This window comes from Euleptes europaea, chromosome 11 (genome assembly GCF_029931775.1).
Source record: "Euleptes europaea isolate rEulEur1 chromosome 11, rEulEur1.hap1, whole genome shotgun sequence".
Taxonomy (NCBI): domain Eukaryota; kingdom Metazoa; phylum Chordata; class Lepidosauria; order Squamata; family Sphaerodactylidae; genus Euleptes; species Euleptes europaea.
Window position 1 is genome coordinate 5,517,922 of NC_079322.1, and position 12,879 is coordinate 5,530,800.

General features: G+C 44.8%; 1 protein-coding gene across 1 annotated transcript in view; it reads right to left on the reverse strand.

Annotated features, from left to right (window-relative positions):
• LOC130484761 (transmembrane protease serine 11C-like) overlaps nt 1–11,643 on the reverse strand; it is a 33,955-nt gene extending 22,312 nt beyond the window's left edge. The window contains exons 1-2 of the mRNA XM_056857846.1: nt 11,622–11,643; nt 1,511–1,629 (exon numbers count right to left, since the gene is read on the reverse strand). Coding sequence (XP_056713824.1) covers nt 1,511–1,629; nt 11,622–11,643 — 141 coding nt within the window. The remainder of the gene's footprint in view (nt 1–1,510; nt 1,630–11,621) is intronic.
• Between the last annotated feature and the right edge of the window lie 1,236 nt (nt 11,644–12,879).

Below are 12,879 nucleotides of genomic sequence, written 5' to 3' on the forward strand. Positions count from 1 at the left end.
AAGATGTACTTGGTCAGATTAAAAAAAAAAAAAAGCATCAAAAGATTTTTCTGATTTAGGGCAGTCTATAAATTATTTGAATCTTGAGTAATTAGGTAAGGCAGAGGTTCTCAACTTCTTGAGCCTATGGAATTCTGATACTGGGTGGTGGACGCAACTACAAAATGGCCGCCATGGGAGGTGGAGCCAACTACAAAAGGGCCACCATGGGAGATGGAGCCGCACACACACAGAGGAAGCCCAAGTGCAGAGGACAGGAGGAGTAATTTTTAAAAATACACTCGAAAACAGAATAAAATCAACAAGGTAACGCCAGCTGCCACTGAAACAACTCTATTTTAGTCTGCACATTCAATCAAATCTCCAGTGACCAATCAGAAGCCCTGCTGGGCAGTAGCCCCACTTAGCCCCACCCACTTCCTAAAAACACTTGGCGGGCACCAGGAAAGGTGTGGGTGTAGGGTTGCCAAGACCCTTTTCTCCACCTGGGGGATGTTTTTGGGGCAGAGCCTGAGGAGGGTGGGTAGGGTTGCCAGGTCCCTCTTCGCCACCGGCGGGAGGTTTTTGGGGCGGAGCCTGAGGAGGGCGGGGTTTGAAGAGGGGAGGGACTCCAATGCCACAGAGTCCAATTAGCAAAGCCGCCTTTTTCTCCAGGTGAACTGATCTCTATCGGCTGGAGATCAGTTGTAATCGCAGGAGATCTCCAGCTAGAACCTGGAGGCTGGCAACCCTACTTACCATCTGTCCGGTTGTGGAGGGCAATTGCCTGCAAATCAACCAGGCTGAACCCAAAAGTTCTTCAGTCCGGCAACTGCGCATGAGCGCAACTGTGCATGGCGCAATTAGGAGGGTTGCCAACCTCCAGGTAATAGCTGGAGATCTCCTGCTATTCCAGCTGATCTCCAGCCGATAGAGATCAGTTCACCTGGAGAAAATGGCCACATTGGCTATTGGACTCTATGGCATTGAAGCCCCTCCCCTCCTCAAACCCTGCCCTCCTCAGGCTCCGCCCCAAAAACCTCCAGCAGGTAGCAAAGAGGGACCTGGCAACCCTAGTGCAGAAGCCCAAGCTGACTTTAGGGAGCCACAGCCTTCGTCTCTCAGCGTTGCTAGGCTGAGAGCTGGAAAGAGCAAAAGGGGATGGCGGCCTCGATGTCACTGCACTAAGCTAAGGTCCCTCCCCAAACCCCACCGTCAAATTTCCAGGAATTTCCCAAATCTACTTCTCCTGCTTCTCATTTTCTTGAGGGTGGAAGACTTCTGAGAATGTGTGGAAGGCCCAAGGTTACCTTGTTGCCTAAGCTTTTGGGGACAAATTCAAAGGTTTCTGCTCAATAAAACCTCTGAGGTGTTTGAAGGGAAGAGTTTGAGGGATTTCAAGGAATCGGTGGGAATACCTACATTTGTCATGATTGCAAGAGAGGTGTTTCAAAAAATAAAACATTCCATCACTTAAAGAGGCATGTATGGAAAGAGGGCAGTCCAAAGAGAAGCGCCCTTTCCCACTTACCAACGTCTCGATGCGCAGGCTCAGCCGTCTAAATTCTGCTGAGGTCTGTTTTTCCAAGCTAGGCTGATAGAGCTCATTATTGATTCTAAAGGTAGCATTGTAGAAGAACTCCTTTTGATCTGCACAAGGAGAGGGAAGGAAGAAGCTCAAGGTGACGATGACAGTTTTGATCTGCCCACCTTCCTATTCCCTAGAGATCTGAGGTCATATTTGTAAGCTGACGGAAATCTGGATTCAGTGGTAGATTTCTACTTGGGCTAAAGCTCTTGTGCAAATGGCAGCATGAAAAACAGGTTGCGCTGGCACCTTTCACTACCAAACCTATTGGTAGGGTTGCCAACCTCCAGGTACTAGCTGATCTCCAGCCAAGAGAGGTCAGTTCACCTGGAGAAAATGACCGCTTTGGCCATTGGATTCTATGGCATTGACGTCCCTCCCCTCCCCAAACCGCGTCCTCCTTAAGATCCACCCCAAAAATCTCCCGCCGGTGGTGGACTCTGTGAAAGTGATTTCCGACTACAGTTGCCAGGCTGCCTGGCAACTGGCAGGAGGTTTGGGGGGCAGCATCTAAGGAGAAAAATTTAAAAAGAAAAATTAGGTGTCTCCTTACTGGATGTTCTTTTCATAGAGTTTCTGGCTATTCCTAAATCAATACAGTTACCAGGTCCCTCTTCGCCACCGGCAGGAGGTTTTTGGGGCGGAGCCTGAAGAAGGCGGGGTTTGGGAGGGGAGGGACTTCAATGCCATAGAGTCCAATGGAAAAAGCAGCCATTTTCTCCAGGTGAACCGATCTCTATCAGCTGGAGATCAATTGTAATAACAGGAGATCTCCAGCTAGTACCTGGAGGTTGGGAACCCTAGCAATCAATAGTCTTATTTTCTTTTTAATTTTTCTCTACAGGAGGATCGTGCCACCCTTTGGCCCCAGATTCTGCCCACCCATTAGGCCAGCATCTCCTGGCAAGGACCCCATTTCCTGTAGGTCTTCCCCCTTAAGCGGGCAAATGGGAACCCTATTTCCAGCCACAAGATGCAGGACAGAAAGCATTCAGTGTTGCGGAAGATCTTGCACAAGTGGACACGCACTGTTGGTGTTTCTGCTCGCACATCACTGGATCCAGCCCACATCAGGTATGTTTTTATGCTACTTTGTCCTGTTTTGTCTCACAGACCACCCTCGAAACAAAAGACTGGGAGGTGGTCTAAAAGTATTTTATACTAATGCTTGCTCTCTTTCTCTTTTGGACCTAGGTCATTTGTCAGTCAGCAAAACTGTTATACAAATGAACAGTCATTAGAAGAGTTATTGCCGACTCACTACCGGTGGCAAACTGACACCTTCAGTAGAACAACCACGCTACCTGAAGCATGCACCAGGAGGCGGTGGGGTGGTGGTGGCAGAAGAGTCTAGTGGTTGGTAGGGTCGCCCCATACCAACCACTTGGAAGGAGGAACATACAGGCTGCGGCTGCGTGATGCACAGAGACCGCTGTTCAAACAGCAGCATTGTGCAGCCATCAAACACCTTCCTCAAGGCAGCACTTTGGTTGCATGTAGGGTTGCCAGGTCCCTCTTTGCCACCAGCGGGAGGTTTTGGGGGCAGAGCCTGAGAAGGGCGGGGTTTGGGGAGGGGAGGGACTTCAATGCCATAGAGTCCACTTGCCAAAATGGCCCTTTTCTCCAGGGGAACTGATATATATCGGCTGGAGATTAGTTGTAATAGCAGGAGATCTCCTGCTACTACCTGGAGGTTTAGCAAGCCAAAATCAACACCTCTGCACTAATATCGAAGATAAGGAAAGTAGTGCAGGAATCTTAGGCTATAATTAATACAACACAAATGAGTGAAACATCAAAATGTAATCAATGCATACAATAGTGGAAAAGGACAAACATGCAACTATATACAATAATATTTCAATAATCCACAAAGGTATGTATAAATATGTTTTCTTCAATAGTCCATAAGGGTACATAGATCCAAGAAGATTCCAATAGCTGGTCACAAGAACTCAGCAAGTGTGTAAGAGACTATTATGAAAGGAAGACGATCGTTTCATTCTTCATCAGTTCCATTCAATTCATGCAGTTCAAAAGGTATACACAAAGTTCAAAAATTCATTTCTTCCCCTTAGGGATAAATCTTATAACTATATCCATTGGCAATTGCAATAGTCCATATGACTTAAAATCTATAGAGGATATAGTTAGGATAAACAGAAGTCATTGCAAATGTAACCGTTCCACAAGGGATACACAAAGTGAATCACTTACACACTTGCTGAGTTCTTGTGACCAGCTATTGGAATCTTCTTGGATCTATGTACCCTTATGGACTATTGAAGAAAACATATTTATACATACCTTTGTGGATTATTGAAATATTATTGTATATAGTTGCATGTTTGTCCTTTTCCACTATTGTATGCATTGATTACATTTTGATGTTTCACTCATTTGTGTTGTATTAATTATAGCCTAAGATTCCTGCACTACCTGGAGGTTGGCAACCCTAGTTGCATGGTCTCCGAGTCTGACTGGAAGAGTCTGGCATTCAGCCTCCTTCTCAGGTCTCCAGGGAAAAAAGCAAAATCTCAGGTAGTATCACACGGGAGAGGCAGCTTGGCTAGGGGGCTTTTGTCATACGTTCATTCTTTCCTTTAGCAACCCGTGACACCAGGCACAGGCAGACATATCCTCCAAGCCTTCAGGGTTGCCAGCCTCCTGGTGGGGCCAGGAGATCTCCTGGAATTAACTCATCTCCAGACTACAGGGATCAGTTCCCCTGGAGAAAACGGCTGCTCTAGAGGGTGGCGCCTGCGGCATTATACCCTTCTGAGGACTCTCCCCTCCCCAAACCCCACCCTCCCCAGTCTCCACCCCCACATCTCCAGGAATTTCCCAACCCACAGTTGGTAACCTTACTTCTGGCACCACTAGGGTTGCCAACCTTCAGGTACTAGCTGGCAATATCCCACTATCACAACTGATCTCCAGCAGATAGAGATCAGTTCAGCTGGAGAAAATGGCCGCTTTGGCAATTAGACTCTATGGCACTGAAGTCCCTTCCCTCCCCAAACCCCGCCTTCCTCAGGCTCCACCCCAAAATCTCCAGGTATATCCCAACCTGGAGCTGGCAACCCTACGTGGGCACCCCCATCTGTCCCCTACAGGCACCAATTGACTCTGTCTTAAGTAGAAATATGAGTGTTGGAGGGGGAGAGAGAAACTGGAAAATTTTGGGGGGCACTGAGAAAGCCTCCTATAAAATATTTTCTCTTTTAGAATGAGTAAAATGCTTCTCAAAACAAAGTTTTTCACACTCAAAATGTATACCACTATGTCCGGTCCTCATTCTTCAATTTTCCAATGAAAAAATTGGGAAATGTTTGGGAAGCACTGAAAAAATAATATCCTATGAAATCTTTTCTCTTTTTGAAGGGCAAATAATTATTTTGGTATGTCCAAAATTTTTATATTCTCACAATGGAAATATAGTTGCAGTTGGACAGTTAAAGGAAATATCCCTGATAATTTTTGAAGCATTTCACTGGTTCCAAATGTATAGCATGGAAAGACCTGAGGACTGTCTCAGTTTTTCCAATGTTAAATTTTTTGGGAGTACTAAAAAAAAACTTTTGTTGTAGACATATTCAATATTTTCAATATATTTTGTTTACATGAACATAATTTGGCAACAATTAATGTGCTATAATGTGTTTAATGATAACACATGATTAAAGAGGTCGGTGCTTTCAGTGTTATAAAATTTATGTTAATATTCAAACATGCTGGCAGTACTAACCTAACGTGACTCTATCAGAGAGTTTCTATCCAAATATTATACTTTACTTTGTTATTATACTTTACTTCAGAATTCATTTTCTACCTTCAACTTTTATTTTTTCCTACTGTCTCAGATGGCAAAAATTAAAGATACACATCCTAGGGTAGCATAGGACACCGCAGTCTGCAACTCTCTATAAGGCATTGGATATACTTGCTATTATTCTTATAGAAAATGAAGCTGTTTAGAATTTTAAATTCCATAAAAATGCCAAACGTACAATTTAATATGTTGACTAAGTTATGCATTTTATGTTGGTCAATCAGTAAAAGACGTTTGATAGGAAAAAAACTGCTTATACAATTTTTCCCACCCCCACCCCAAAAAAGATGTCCCCTCCGAGGCTTCAACATTTCTGGAAGTTTTACATCTCTAGTCTAAAGTTCCCCCATCAGGAAACCTGGCAATTCAAGCCGTGCTCCATGGGACAGGCAAAAGGCTTATCAGGAGGAATCACCTGCCCAGTCTTTCCTCCAAAAGAGGACCAGTTCACACTCCTCGCTCAAACCCCTATGTTTTGCATAGCGAAAGGGGCAGGCTGCATGTGGAATAAAGTTCACACGGGGCTAGTTGCTTTAAGAAACAAATGGATGTTCTGTGCTGTTAAAGAAATTCATACTGTGCTAGGGAAAGGCAGAATAGGCGTGCTATCTAGCTTTCTAACTAGATGATGGTGAGAGATGCTGAGACCATATGTTGCTTTCGTGGAGATTGGAGGGGAGAGAGTGAGACAGAGAAAGATAAAGGGGAAGAGAAGGAAGGAAGGTGGCGGGAAGGAAGGAAGTGCCTGAGAATACTATTCTGGGTAAACAGGTGTGGATTTTTAACCCATTTCAGTACCTATCTCTGAGTGATCTGGGAATTCTGATTCTGAATAGAGACCCAAGGAAGTTCTATAGGTTAATGCCAGGACCTTTTGTTGGTAGCCCAAGCCGGGGTTGGGGGGCAAGCCCTTTCAGGCCCAGCCTGACTTCAGACATTTCAAAAGAGTCAAAACGGCCCCCTCCTACCCTCTATGTCCCATGACATGACAACCAAGCCAAGCGCATCCCCACTGGGACCCACTGAGAGAAGTGGTGCTTTGTTTGGCTTTGGGGATGGTCCTTCCGGAGACCCGCCTGTTGGATAGTGGAGGACTGAAAACCACACTCAGAAGCTGGCTCAGTAAAAGTCCGCAAACAGTTGATTGATTGATTGATTGATTGATTGATTGATTGATTGATTGATTGATAGTGAAAGGCAGTGGGCAGGGCTCTTGAGGAAACAATATCATGCCATCGTCGGGCACTGGTTGATCTCATTGTTATGTGCGCCCTAGGATGAAAATTGTCCGGGGGGGGGGGATCATTGCTGGGGGTGGGGAATCATCACTACAGAATTTATTACCAAAGCTACAAGTTCACATCAGTTAGGAAACTGATGTACTCACCATAGGCCAAAAAATATACAAGCAGCCCAATGACTACTGCAAGAAGCACCACCACTGCTACGACAATCAATGCGATCTTCCATGGCTCCAGAAGTTTCGATCTTCCCACTGACGTAGCCATTCTAAAAAAGGTAGAGGGGGAAAAAAGATTTTTGCAGGGAATACAACTGAAATCAATTTCATGCAATTAAACTCACATTCAGGAAATAATCTCCAATTGACAGAATGCATTTTAAAAATATTTTAATTGTCCACTGTGAAAGAAGAAGAGTTGGTCTTTCTCTACCACTAAAGGAAGAATCAAACCGGCTTACAATCACCTTCCCTTCCCCTCCCCACAACAGACACCCTGTGAGGTAGGTGGGGCTGAGAGAGCTGTGACTAGCCCAAGGTCACCCAGCTGGCTTCGTGTGTGGGAGTGGGGAAACAAATCTAGTTCACCAGATTAGCCTCAGCTGCTCATGTGGAGGAGTGGGGAATCAAACACGGTTCTCCAGATTAGAGTCCTCCACTCAAAACCACCAGTCTTAACCACTATACCACGCTGGCTCATAAAGAAAGCATGCTAATTTCTTTATAAACCATACCTATTCACCTGATAATTCAGGCAGTGCATTTAAGTGCATTTAAGATGTGCTGTTGGAGACAATCACCTGTTCACTTCTGGCAGAATATATAGATATGGCAAGCATATATATAATGGCTTTTAATATGGACCAAAGAAGTCTCCCAGTGAGGCCTGGAAAGTTTAAAAGGACAAAAGCTGAAAACTTGTCCATAGTCTGTGAAACTAAAGGTCTCTTCTGCTTTTTCTCTGCGGTTAAGCTAGGAGTTTCCTGTTCTGAGCTCATGGTAGCAGACGGGAATCTAAAATAGGCAGAGGAGGAGGGGGGAGAATAATGTTTAGACTTACTCTGCTTTAAAAGTATATTCAAAGCTAATAGGAATGTTTCACATAGATAGATAGATAGATAGATAGATAGATAGATAGATAGATAGATAGATAGATAGATAGATAGATAGATAGATAGATAGATAGATAGATAGATAGATAGATAGATAGATTAAGGATAATATAGGGAAAGCATAAAACATAATGTAGACAAGATTCTCCTTTTTCCCATGACTGAAAGACTATGCAGGCTCCTGTTGAAGAGTTGATGAATAGACTTGCATGGCATGGGAGTCTCGCTCTGGGTTAGAGGACCAAAAGTGGAGACAACAGAGAAGGGAGGAGTAACCTGGTTCAATTAATGGATGGGGGCATTCCATCCCAGAATATCTCTGTTCACTGGTCTGGTCTCTGGACTTTTCAGAGGGACTCTGCAAGATCCCATCAACCCAGACAACGGGTGCAAAAGGTCAAGAAGCACGCACGGAGCCTGATACAAGGCATATGGGAAAAAGAGGAATTGAATCTAACAGCTCACTGATAAGCTTGGCAATTATTAAGGGAAATAAAAAATTATGCTTAAAGGAATATATATAGTGAATGCAGGCTTAAACTCAATAGTTAATAGAAACAGTATATTAAAGCCATATATTAGGTATTAGCTTATATAGAAATCTTATAAGAAAACCTAGTTAGCAAAGTAAAGACTGAGAAAAAGCAGTTGCTAGGAAGAATTAGGAAACTCTCGTTTTTCTGCACAGACCCAAAATAAACATGCAGCCAGGACAGAAGTGAAATGATTTTTGGAAGGAGCTTTTAAATAAAATACAGATTAAATGCTACTTTAAGATGCACAATCTAAGGATACTGGAACGGGAAAGACACTGAAAAATCACCAGATATGCAGAGTTAAAAGTAAGAAGTCTAGAGTTCTATGGGAAATATAATCTATACCACCAAATGTCATTGTTAGCTTGCACAGTCTCTTTCTGAAGACAGTATACAACACAGTGAGAATAATTAAAAGCAAACAGACTGCAGAAACACACCGTTTAATGAAGAATGTTTGTGCAAAGCCCTTAAGCCTGATAAGTTTGAAATATTGAAGAAGTTGTTTTGTACACAAGATGGCTGCTTCATGGCTGTTTTATGGTTTAGATTGGGAGACAATTCCAAATACCTCCAATTATTGATTTTTGGATTTAGCAATAAGGTATTAAAAGATTTCAGGGTCCCATGCAGAATTAATAAAAGGTTAAAAATACAGACAAGACTTAAGAAATAGAAGTCAGACTGTGGTCAGAGAAGGGAGGGGGAGTCTGGACTCTACACAAGGAACCCAACAGATGGTCGTTGGGAGAATGGGGAAGTGAACAACAAAACCAGACAGTCACAAGGTCATAAAACATCAGAAATAACCAATACTGTCAGTAAGTGTTTTGCAAAAGATAAGCACATGGTCATAAACATCTGTGAGACATGGGAACTGAAAGTGTTCAAATCAGCAATACAGTAACCATTTTTAGATGGGAAGCGGGTGACTGCATGATGTCAATGTATGTGATGCCATATATGGATTGTAGGACGGTTGGGAAAAGAAGGCTGTAACTTGGGGACCCAATCAGGGGAAACCAAGAGGGCTGGCATTCGGGCATCTGTAGGGGCTGGACATCTGTGATGACTATAAAAGAGCAAGCACTGGACCATATGCTTTGAGCAGCTAGAAGCACTTGCATGTGCTAAGCCGTCTCCCATTTATTATGGCCAAATAAATGTTTCAACAGATCTCTCTGTGTCTGGTCTTCTCTATCCCTAAGTAAGATTGGGTAAGGGGATAAGAGTATTGATTATTGATCGGTATTTCTGACACTGCCCATGAGAGAAATGGTTATCCATTTCCCATAGATCCCAAGCACTCCAAGGGCCAAAGTACAAATTATGGTGGCCACAGTTTAGCCATTTCAAAATTGCCAAGGGGCCTGTTTCCGATGGGGTCTGCGGCATGACAGCAACATGCAGTCTTGTTCCCCTCATGCCTTTTCAAGCACTTGAAACAGCCCCCCCCCCCACACACACACCCAACTGTTTTGGTGCTTGAAAAGGTGCAGTAGGGGAGGAGAGCTCACGGTGCTGCAGGCCCTCCTTGGGGCATTTTTTAAATGACTTAATCCTCCTTTAAAATGGCATCAGCAGCCACAAGTTGGACCCTTGGCCTCTGTAACGTCTAGTTTGGCTGCAAGCCTCTCTCTTCACAAGGAACGATCAGATTTTCTGCCCCTCGTCAATCACGGTCTCTGTTTTGCCTTTGCAGGAGATTCTGAAGGATGCCTTTAAAAAAATAGTGTGCTTAAATGGCCAAGCCCCATAAGAGACATTGTTGAATGTGCTTAAGTTGCAAGTAGGGTTGCCATCCTCCAGGTACTAGCTGGAGATCTGCTATTACAACTGATCTCCAGCCAATAGAGATTAGTTCCCCTAGAGCAGTGGTTCCCAACCTATTTTTGACCAGGGACCACTAGGACTTTTCTGTTCAATGCAGGGACCCCAAGGTTCAAAATACAAATTCCGAGAATTTGAAAATAAACTTTAATCATAACTGTTAGTGAAACATTAAACTTAGAATAATATTTGAATATATATTTTTACAATAGAGAACTTTTAATTGAAAATATTAATTTATTATGGGTTTATAACTTTGTTTCGCGGACCTTAGTTTAGTTCTCGTGGACCCTTGGGGGTCCACGGACCCCTGGTTGGGAACCAGTGCCCTAGAGAAAACGGCTGCTTTGGCAATTGGACTCTATGGCAATGAAGTCCCTCCCCTCCCCAAACCCCGTCCTTCTCAGGCTCCTCCCCAAAAACCTCCTGCCAGTGGCAAAGAGGGACCTGGCAACCCTAGTTGCAAGTGTGTATAAAAACTGTTGCGATTTCACAATATTAGTTAATTTATTAGGAATTATTATTATTCCATTCAACTTTATTAAGTTTTGAAAGACTCAACCAGTTTGAGAAGGTCACATACAAATTTTAAGTTTCCTTGCAAAGTCGGCTTCAGAACAGGTGGAGAAGAGGCTATTGGAGAGTAAATGGCACACAACAGGCAGAGTAGCGTATGGTGGTGAGAAGCAGGGCGTGGAGGAACAGTCATCGCGCACCCCTTGCCATTAGGGTCTCCCTGCTTTTATCTGTAACTGGATACAAGAGCCATGCTGATCTGTGGGGAAGCACCCTTCCTTTATGGCCCCCGTGGGATAACTGGCACGTTGCTTCTGCTGAAGATACACTGAGGGACTCAGTCGGCGGCCCTCCAACATCTACTAATCAATGTCCAGAATGGGGATTCCCAGCGACCTCTACAGATCAGTTTCCCTGTGTGTGGGGGAAGGCTGCTTTGGAAGGTGGACTGTATGGCGTTTGACCCCACTGAAGTCCCCTCCCCAAACCCCAACCTCCCCAGGCTCCACCCCCAAAATCTCCAAGAATTTCCCAACAAGCAGCTGGCATCCCTTAGGGAGACTCTCTAGCTCTGAATGTCCACAGAAAAAGCCTGACCACACAAGTGGGAAGCAGGAAGGAAGTACCAACTGCGCGGTGACTGATGCCAGGGGCAGAGCAAAGGGACAGGCACGGAGGATGCAGTTCCCCTCTGGACAGACTGGTAGCCACATTCCATAAGGAAGACATGTCAGAATTGTATTCTAGGGCACATTAGTGTGCTGCAAGAGATCAGTTGGTTTGCTACAAAAAAAAAACCCAAAGTATCCTGTGAGCCTACAGAGGAGGCTGCCCCATCTTCCCCTACGTGATTCCTTACCCTAGCTATACCTCCCATAGGGGTGGGTACTTCCGCCCTGGCTGTGCATCAGATGTGACTGGATAATCCAGTCCTTCCCAAGGCAACAGGATGCAGCAGAATGACCTGCTCTCAGGGTGTGCGACCCACTGTTCAACGCGTCAGTCACCATGTCGGGCTTTACTTTCTGCCAGCCAGGAGACGCACCAAGACCGGCAGAGCGGGCTCCTCTGAGGGTGAGCTAACTCCTCCACATTCTCAAAGTATAAGAATGAAATGTCCCCCAAGTCACAAAAATGTGTGCCCTGCAATTAGGGTTGCCAACCTCAAGGTACTAGCTGGAGATCTCCTGCTGTTACAACTGATCTCCAGCTGATAGAGAAAATGGCCGATAGAGAAAATGGTTCACCTGGAGAAAATGGCCGCTTTGGCAATTGGATTCTATGGCATTGAAGTCCCTCCCCTCACCAAATCCTGCCCTCCTCGGGCTCTGCCCCAAAAACCTCCCGCCAGTGGCGAAGAGGGACCTGGCAACACTACCTGCAATTGGAAATCTGGGAAACATGGTGAGAAGGTCCGAGCCTGAGGGAGCACCAACTTTCCTCTGTCCTTAGCTGCTCTCAGCATTCGACAGCCGGTTTCTTCTCAGACTTCAGCTGTCACCTGAGAAGGAAGCGGCTGCCTCCCAAGTAATTACCCTTGAGAGCTGCTGTCTCTTTTGAGGCATCTTTAGCAATACTAAGAAGTCAAAAGAGTGATGAGTGATCTCCAGAGCAGAGTCAATGGGCTCAGACAGGTGTGGTTCTCCTTCGGATGGCTCTGGAAGTCCCTATAGGTCCCTGTTGGTGAACCTATGGCACGTATGGTGCACCCGGCACACCGAGCCCTCTCTGTGGGCACGGACGAACCCGTCGCGTCTGCCTAGGGCTGTGCCGTGTTGCCGTGGTGAGGGCGGTGCTCCTTCTCTCCAAGCCCATGCTCCCCAAGCCTGCGCCCATCTAAAAAAGCATTTAGAAAATTCTACAACATTTGCAGACAATCCTACAAGCCATCAGGAAATCTGCAAGGAATTTTCTAACATTGTAGCAGCTGCAATGGTGAATTTCAGTAACAGATTTTTACAGTTCCATAAGATGGAGACAACCCTGTGTTTTCTTACTTCTCCAGATAAAGCCAAATTTGAAGAACTTGATCTTTCCTGCCTACACTGGTTAGATTTAGAAAATCTGGAAATGGAGCTAATAGAATTTCAAGAAAGCTCTATCTGGAAAAATAAATTCTATGACCTGCGTGAAACACTTGAGAAGATAGAAGGGATGCCAAAGGACAGCACAGTTAGTTCTGAAAATGAAATCCTTAAAGTGTGGAATTCTCTGCCAAATAATTTTAAGTCAATGAAAGCACTTGG